The sequence below is a fragment of the Dryobates pubescens genome, unplaced genomic scaffold, assembly GCF_014839835.1.
Source record: "Dryobates pubescens isolate bDryPub1 unplaced genomic scaffold, bDryPub1.pri scaffold_80_arrow_ctg1, whole genome shotgun sequence".
NCBI lineage: Eukaryota > Metazoa > Chordata > Aves > Piciformes > Picidae > Dryobates > Dryobates pubescens.
Window position 1 is genome coordinate 67,907 of NW_026530799.1, and position 7,930 is coordinate 75,836.

Here is a 7,930-nt window from a genome sequence, read left to right on the forward strand (position 1 = left end):
ACCTGGGGACTGACTTCTTGTCTGTCATGACCTCCAAGATCTCTTAGCTCACTGCAGTAAGCCCACCAAGATCTAAGAAGGAAGAACTCAGGGCACTTGGATGACCCTTTTATTTCCTCCAGGATGAATGAGATCTCATCACAGGTCATGGTCACACTGCATCAATGAGTGATTAGAAACACATTAACTGACTGAAAATACATCATTACTATGGAAGAGGAAGGCCCAGGGTGGAAGTGGTGGGGGCAGTTCTAGAGCAGCAGAGCATGTTTAGGGTTGGAGTAACAGAATTTAAGGTCATTTAATGTAATAAAATAGAGCAAGATAAAATAAATCAGCTAAGATTAGATCAGATCACATCATCACAGCGTGGCAGGGGTTGGAAAGGCTCTCCAGAGATCATCCAGTCCAACCCCCCCTGCCAGAGCAGGATCACCCAGGGCAGGTCACACAGGAACACATCCAGGTGGTTTTTGAAAGCCTCCAGAGGAGACCCCACAACCTCTCTGGGCAGCCTGCTCCAGGCCTCCAGCACCCTCACACCAAACAGGTTTCTCCTCACGTTGAGGTGGAACCTCCTGGGGTCTAGCTTGCTCCTGTAGTTCCTTGTCCTATCATTGGGCACAGGTTGGAGAGCTTGGTGGGGACCCTCATGAGGTTCAGCAAGGACAAGAGCAGAGTCCTGCATCTGGGGATGAACACCAAGCTCCAGGACAAGGAGAAGGCTGAGAAGAGACCTTCTCAATGTCTGTAAATACCTGAGGGGTAGGTGCCAAGAGGAAGGTGCCAGGCTCTTTTTGGTGCTGCCCAGTGATAGGACAAGAACAAGGGGTACAAGCTAGAACCTAGGAGGTTCCACCTCAACATGAGGAGAAACTTCTTTCTGGTGAGGGTGCTGGACCCCTGGAGCAGGCTGCCCAGAGAGGTTGTGGAGCCTCCTTCTCTGGAAGGATGTGTTCCTGTGTGGCCTGCCCTGGGTGTTCTGGCAGGGGGTTGGCAAGGAGAATGAGCCTGGAATGAACCTGAAGCTGCTGTCTTCTCTGAGCTCCAGTAAACCCTTGAGACCTTCAGAGCAGGCTCACTCCTGCCTTTTGATTTATTTTGTTTGGGGTTTTGTTTGTTTTTTTAAAGGTCCTGGAAATCACCCACCTGGAACTTGAGCTGGGCCAAGACTACAAGTTAGAGTGGAGCTAAAAATGCCTCCTGAGATTGCTGGCCAGAGAACAGGAGCTGAAACCTTCACAAACTGTTTTCTCTTCCCTTCTCCTCCTGCCTCTTGGACTTCTTAAAACACTTTGCACCATCACACAGTTGGTGTGGAGTTATTCTGGGCAGGAAGGAGCTGTGGTTTGGGGTTGCTCACAGCCTACCCACACCTCATTAATCATTAGAGAATCACAGAAGGGACCTAAAAGATCAGCCATTTCCAAGCCCCACCCTGCCATGGGCAGGAACACCTTCCCCTAGGCCAGGCTGGTCAGAGACCTTACCCAACCTGGCCTTGAACACTTCCAAAATGAACCAATTTTGGGGTTGTTTTCAACCCAATGTGACTTGGACTTTCAAAATGAAAACCATGGATGTGAAGTGGGGGAGGAGGGAGGGGGTGTGCCCAGGAGGAAGTTGTGGCTGATGTCCTCTTCATTGCCTTCTGTGAAAAGATGGAAACATATTGAAGGGCAACCACCTGGATTGAAGATTGGCACTTGGTGGGGATTGGATGTGCCACTTGGTGCCATGGTTTAGTCATGGGGTCTGTGGTGACAGGTTGGACTCGATGATCTTTGAGGTCTCTTCCAACCTTGGTGATTCTGTGAAGATGGGAAGATGCTTGGGTGGCTGCTGACCTATGAAGTACTGTGGAACTCCCAAAGACCCTCAGGAGTGTTTTGTAAGGACCTTCAGCTGGGATATGAGTCCTCCAATGTTGGACCTGAAGCTCTGTACAATTAAAGTTGGTGTTTTCCATGCTAACCCTCTGCCCCCCCCCCCCCCCAAAACCTGTCCCTCTGGAGTTTTCATGTCATGGAAAGAAAATAATGGTTTAAGTATGCTGGCAGAGAGGTTCCAGTTAAAGGCTTTTTCTTAAGTCTTTTGCAGTCTTCCAGGTGCTGGAGCAGGTCCAGAGAAAGGCAGCAAAGCTGAGGAAGGGTCTGGAGAACAGGGCTGGGGAGGAGTAGCTGAGGGAGCTGGGGGTGTTCAGTTTGGAGACTAGGAGGCTGAGCAGAGACCTTCTGGCCCTCCACAACTCCCTGAAAGGAGGTTGGAGTGAGGTGGGGCTTGGTCTCTTCTCCGTAGTAAGGGAGAGAGGGAATAGCCTCAAGCTTCACCAGGGGAGGTTTGGGTTGGATATCAGAAGAAAAGTTTCCACTGAAAGGGTTTTCAAACACTAGCACAGGCTGCCCAGGGAGGTGGTTGACTCCCCAGCACTGGAGGCGTTTCAAAGATGTCAGCTTGTGGCTTGGACAGCAACACTCTGCGCTGGGTTAGGAACTGGCTGGAGGCTGAGCCCAGAGAGTGGTGGTGAATGGAGCCACAGCCAGCTGGCAGCCAGGCACCGGTGGCTCTTTGCTCAACCAATGGCCACTCCACGAGGACCTTTCCCTACACAGTTCAATTCTGGTGCTGCCTGAACCAGGCAGAGCCAGGCAAACACAGGCAACGGCTCCAGAACAGGCACCAAGAGCTGCTGATGGCAACCCCCAAAGCATCACCCAGCACCATCTGCAGCCTCAAGGGCTTGCCCCTCCAGACCCTGAAGGTTCTTTTTAAGAGCCCCCCAAATGAAACTGAGCTGGAACCAAGGAGCTGGTTAACAAACACACTTTAATCTCATTTTTGCTTCTAAGTGCCAAGGGAAAAGTTAGAAAGGAGGAAAAGCAGGGAATCCTAAAGCAAGGGATCATCACCACCAGTAATGTCTCACCAGTGCCAAAGGCTTCACGCAGTGGGGGAGCTCCACGTGTCCAGGTTACTCTCACAGTTTCCCAGCCCCACATGAAGTTGCACTTCCTTATCTGGTTGCCAGTTCCTTACCCAAGTGCTGTTCTGTGGTTTTCTGTGTGCTGCACAGCCCCACACTGTGCCTGTGCCAGTTATTTGTGGGGAGGGGGGGGGGGGGGTCTCTCCACCTGAAGACCCCTGCCCCATTCCACGACATTTGCACAGTCAGTTTCAGCAGCATCCTGAGCACAGAACTTGTGGTTTTGTGCAGCAGCTCAGTCAGCTCCAGCTTGCATAGCAACAGTTCATGCATCTGTCAGGCACACTGCTCAGGGCTGCAAAGTTCAGAGCCATGTGTAAGGCAGAAGTCCTGTTGTGAGTATTTCTGCTCTCTGTGGTGAGGCACCTTGGAATGATTTAACTCTTTACAGCTCTTAAAATTCCTGAAAGCTCCTGAACACTCGAAACAAAAACCTCTTCCCTCTCCTGGGTGGGTGGAAAGCCTGAGGGAAGCCTCAGGCCTGCAGGAATCCATTTGGAACACTGATGAGCTAGTTGGAAGCCCTTTGTAAGCCCCAGACCTGCTGGAAAGCAGCAAAGCCCCTTAGAAACGTTCTCATTTCTTCCAAAGACCTCCCTGAGATTTTCCCTACACCCTCCAAAGAGCCTCAAGTCAATCCTACAAATCTCCAGACCACCCAAACACCTAAGACCCCTCGACACCCCTGAAAAAACCCCCTCTGAGATGCCCCTCAGACCTCCCCCCAGCAAGACACTCTCATGACTCCTCTAAGAGGCTCACTTTGACCTCCCTAAGCTGGGCACATGGCTCCAGCCCCATTCCTAGGGAACAAATGCCCCCCCCCCCCCCCAAATTTGAGCATTTTGGGCAGAAATGTCTAAAATGAAAGGAAAAAAGACAGGATTTTGGTAACCTTGGGTTTTCATTGACACAACTGGGCAACGGGCAAAGGGGGTTTCACCTCAAGGAGACACAAAGAATTGGGGAAGAAGCAGATGAATCCTGGCAAAGCTTGGCTCAGCTCTGGCTGTGCCAACTCATCACTGTAATTACTCTCATTACCACCAATCGGTGTTCAGAAGGGCAGGAGGTGTTTGTTCCTGCTGGAGCCCCCAGTGGGGGATAAAGAGGCAATTTTGGTTCAATCTGCTGAAAAGGCCCTCGGCAGGGGGGGGAGGGCCTCACAATGATGCCAACAGCCCTGGGGCGGATCCGTTCTATTTGTGCCTCCCCCGCGGTGTGGGCTGGTCACTGGTGTGGGTGCGGCGGTGCCGGTAGAGGCGGGAAGGATTGGTGAAGCTCACGCCGCACTCAGCACAGGAGAAAGGTTTCTCACCCGTGTGTGTGAGGCGGTGGTAAAGAAGTCCGCCCTTCTGGCGGAAGGTTTTGCCGCAGTCGGCACAGGAGAAGGGCCTCTCGCCGGTGTGGGTGCGGCGGTGCACGATCAGCGCGGAGCTGGTGCTGAACCTCTTGCTGCAGTCGGTGCAGCTGTATGGTCTCTCGCCGCTGTGGATGAGGCGATGCCGAAGGAGCCTGTTGCTCACGGTGAAGCTCTTGCCGCACTCAGCGCAGGGGAACAGCTTCTTCCCGGTGTGGATGCGGCGGTGGTCGCTGAGCGCGGAGCGGCGGCTGAAGCTTTTGCCGCAGTCGGGGCAGGTGACCTTCTCCCCGGTGTGGATGCGGCGGTGCCGGCAGAGATTCGAACTCTGCTTGAAGTTCTTGCCGCAGTCCGGGCAGGTGAAGGGCCTCTCACCCGTGTGGGTGCGACGGTGGGAGATGAGGTGGCTGCTGTTGGTGAAGTTCATGCCGCAGTCGTCGCAGCTGTATGGTTTCTCACCGGTGTGGATGCGGCAGTGGCTGGTGAAGGCGGAGCTGTACCTGAAGGTTTTGCCGCAGTCGTCGCAGGTGAAGGGCTTCTCCCCGGTGTGGATGAGGAGGTGCTGGTTGAGGTGGCAGCTCTGGCGAAAGCTCTTGCCACACTCGCAACAGATGTAGCGCCAGGTGCCGGCGTGGGGGCAGCGGTGCGTTACCAGCTCTGCGTCAGGCGAGAAGCTCTGCCCACACACAGGACACCGATTCAGCCGTTTGAATGGCACAGAGGGGGCTACCATGGCTTCACCCTCCCTCTCATCCTCCTTCTCATCCTCCTTCTCCTCTTCCTCATCCTGGCCATCGTTTTTCTCATCGCCCATCTCCTCCTCGTCATCATCAGAGTCATCATCATCATCCTCCTCCTCCATGTTGCCCTCTTCCTCTTCCATGTTGCCCTCTTCCTCTTCCTCTTCCTCCTCTTCCTTAAGGCTGCACTTTGCCTGTTGCATCTTGTTCTCTGGGTGGTTCTTCTCCTCCCAACTCTTGTCTGGGTCCTGTGAGGCCATGCTGCTGGGGGAAGCGGTTACCCCTGTGCCCTAGGGAAGATGGAAGCAGCTGATCCCAGGAGCTCAAACCTTAAGCTCCTGCCTGGCTCCTGACAGCCCCTGACACCTCCCAGCACTTGATGCTCAGCTGGGGCAAGGAATGGAGAGAGGCTCTCAAATCCCCAGTTCTTGCCATGATGGGGGGGGTGGGGGTGTCAGACCTAATACCTGTGCTGAGACCCTGGGTTCCTCTGCTGGGGTGGTGGAGACACTCCAGTCCTAAGGAAGAGGTCTCATCAACCCTGTTCCCAAGCCTCCAATCAAACCATTCCAACCCTCCAAGGGATGGCTCAGCACTGACCAAGACCATGCAGTAGGGCTGGGCCTTGCTGGGGGGAGCTCCCAAGCCCAGCAGCATGGCCACAGCAGCCAGCCAGGGCTGCTGAAGATGGGAGGTCTGAAGTAGTGGAGAATCAGCTGCCTGCCCAGCACACAACCCCCAGCACACATCTGCAGGGCAGCTCCACAAGACAGCTGCCTCCAGCCAGCCTCTCCCAGGCCTTGGCTGAAGCCTCCTCCCACTGCCTGCCCAGGGCTCTGCTGCCTGCAGGAGCATTTGCCAGGAGATGCTGCCCTGGCTCCAGGTGTGGTAGTTTTAGGCTATGCCTTCACATTTTTTTTTCACAGATCTTGAACAGAAAGCAGTAAAAGACAAATAAACCTTTATTGGGTGCAAAGGAAAATAATGACAGGCTCCAAACAATCCATTGGACAGACAACAAACCTAAGCCAGTGATGAAGACAATCTCTCTCTCTCTCTCTCTTGGTTTCTTTGCTCTGGGAGATACTAACTCTGCTTCTCCTGGCTTCTGCTTGACCTTGGCTGCGTTGTTTTGGCTAAGTTCTAACATCCCCCATCCCTTTCACTTGTCCCTTTGTGTTCAGAGGGGTAAGGAGATGGGCAGGAAAGGAGAAGCCATTAGCAGCTGCCCCTGCTTTTTGGCCAGGGGGGGTTCTTGTGCACATAGGAAGGCAACAAGGAAGGCCAAAGCCCTCTTGGGACTAAAACTGGCAGAGGAAGTAAAAGAGATTAAGAAGGGCTGCTTCAAATCTCCAGCCCTGCTCAGGGCCCAAGGCCAATGCCAGCACAGGGGGGCAGGGGCAGGCCCTGGCCCTTCCCACACCAGCAGCTGCTGCACTTCTGCCAGCTGCTGCAGCAGCTCCTGCAGGCCCTGTGGGGAAGCAAGGCTGCAGCAGGAGCAGCACCAGAGGCCAGCCCAGGCTGGCAGGGGCCCAGCACCAGCAGTGCCCTCTGGGGCACTGCCCCTGACCCAAAGGCAGCTGCAGTGCCCAAGGCCTGCCCTGTGCTGCCCACGCTCCTCAAGGGCTCCCAGGGCTGCAGTTGCCTCAGACCTGGCACTGAAGCTGCCAAGGCTCACAGCTGCCCTTGCTTCAGCCCAGCTCAGGCTCCTGGGCTCCCAGGCCTGCCAAGTGTGGGCACCTCTGCCCAGCCAGCCCCTGGAGCTGCAGCAGGTGGTGCCCACTTGTGCCTCTGAGGCCTTCTCCTGCCTGCCCTCAGCAGCTTCAGCTGCACTCTGCAAACACAAAGCCCCTGGAGTCCAGCCTGGGGCCTGCTCCTGGTGCCTCCACAGCCTGCAGAGCTCTGCCACTGCCAGACACAGCCTGTCCTGCCCTGCTGGGGCCCAGCCTGTGCCCACCTGCCTGCCTTGGGCCTCTGCAGCCCAGCCAGGATGGCAGCAGGGAGCTCCTGCACCTTCCAGCAGCTGGGTGCCGACCCCAACCCCCACATTAGCTTCCTTCCCCAGGGCTCCTGGCAGAGGGCTGGGGCTGCCCACCCTGGGCAGGATGGCTCTGGGCAAATCCAGTCTGAAAAGAGGCTGCAGGCACAGCTGGGACCAGAGCTGCCACCCCCCACCACGTCCAACCCTCAGCCAAAAAGCAACCTGGAAACCACCCCACAAGCCCTGGGGGCATTTAGGGAACCCAGAGGTCATTTGGGGGATCTAAGGGAACAATGTTGCCTGGGAACAACTCTGAGATGCCAGGAGGGAAACTAAAGAGTCCCTTTGAGGGCATTCTGTGGCTCCTGCCTGACATTTGAGGTTCTCTGGGGGGGCATTGTAGGGTCCTGGGTTCCCCTGGGGGAGCATTTTTACTTCCAGGACCCATCCTGGGGTCCCCCAGAGCCATTTTGGAGTCTAGGAGAACATTTTATTACCTGAAAGAGGCTTTTTTTTGGCTCATTTTCAGCTTCCATTGCTAAAGTGGCCTGGAGCTGAACAGCTCCCACACGGTGGGGAGGGAGTCCCCCTAAACTGAATGGGTCCCCCAAAAGCAGGGGACTGTCCCCCTCAAAAGTCAGGGGGCCCCAAAGCAAAAGAGCCCAGGGGGGAATCTGGAACCTCAGCACAAAGGGGGAAGGGGGGAGGGGGGCACATCCTGCAATTAGAGGGTCCCCAAACCATGCAGTGGGGCTGGGGTCACTTGGGGTAGTGGTGGCAGCGCAGGGCTGGGCACAGCACAACCCCCAGGAAGGGGGTGGGGGGGGTGGGGGGGGGCACAGAGTCCCTTGATGCCAGCACCCCCA

The 7,930-nt window shown here is 55.4% G+C and overlaps 2 protein-coding genes across 2 annotated transcripts in view; one reads left to right on the forward strand and one right to left on the reverse strand.

Annotated features, from left to right (window-relative positions):
• The window catches only part of LOC104308979 (maltase-glucoamylase), a gene marked incomplete at its 5' end in the record, with an annotated part of 68,869 nt that extends 67,675 nt beyond the window's left edge, over positions 1–1,194 (forward strand). The window contains one exon of the mRNA XM_054179553.1: positions 1,132–1,194. Coding sequence (XP_054035528.1) covers positions 1,132–1,194 — 63 coding nt within the window. The remainder of the gene's footprint in view (positions 1–1,131) is intronic.
• A 2,988-nt stretch (positions 1,195–4,182) lies between these two features.
• Positions 4,183–5,157, reverse strand: LOC104308982 (zinc finger protein 239-like). The gene has a single exon (XM_054179554.1). It carries the CDS (start codon positions 5,155–5,157, stop codon positions 4,183–4,185), a length of 975 nt encoding a protein of 324 aa, XP_054035529.1.
• Between the last annotated feature and the right edge of the window lie 2,773 nt (positions 5,158–7,930).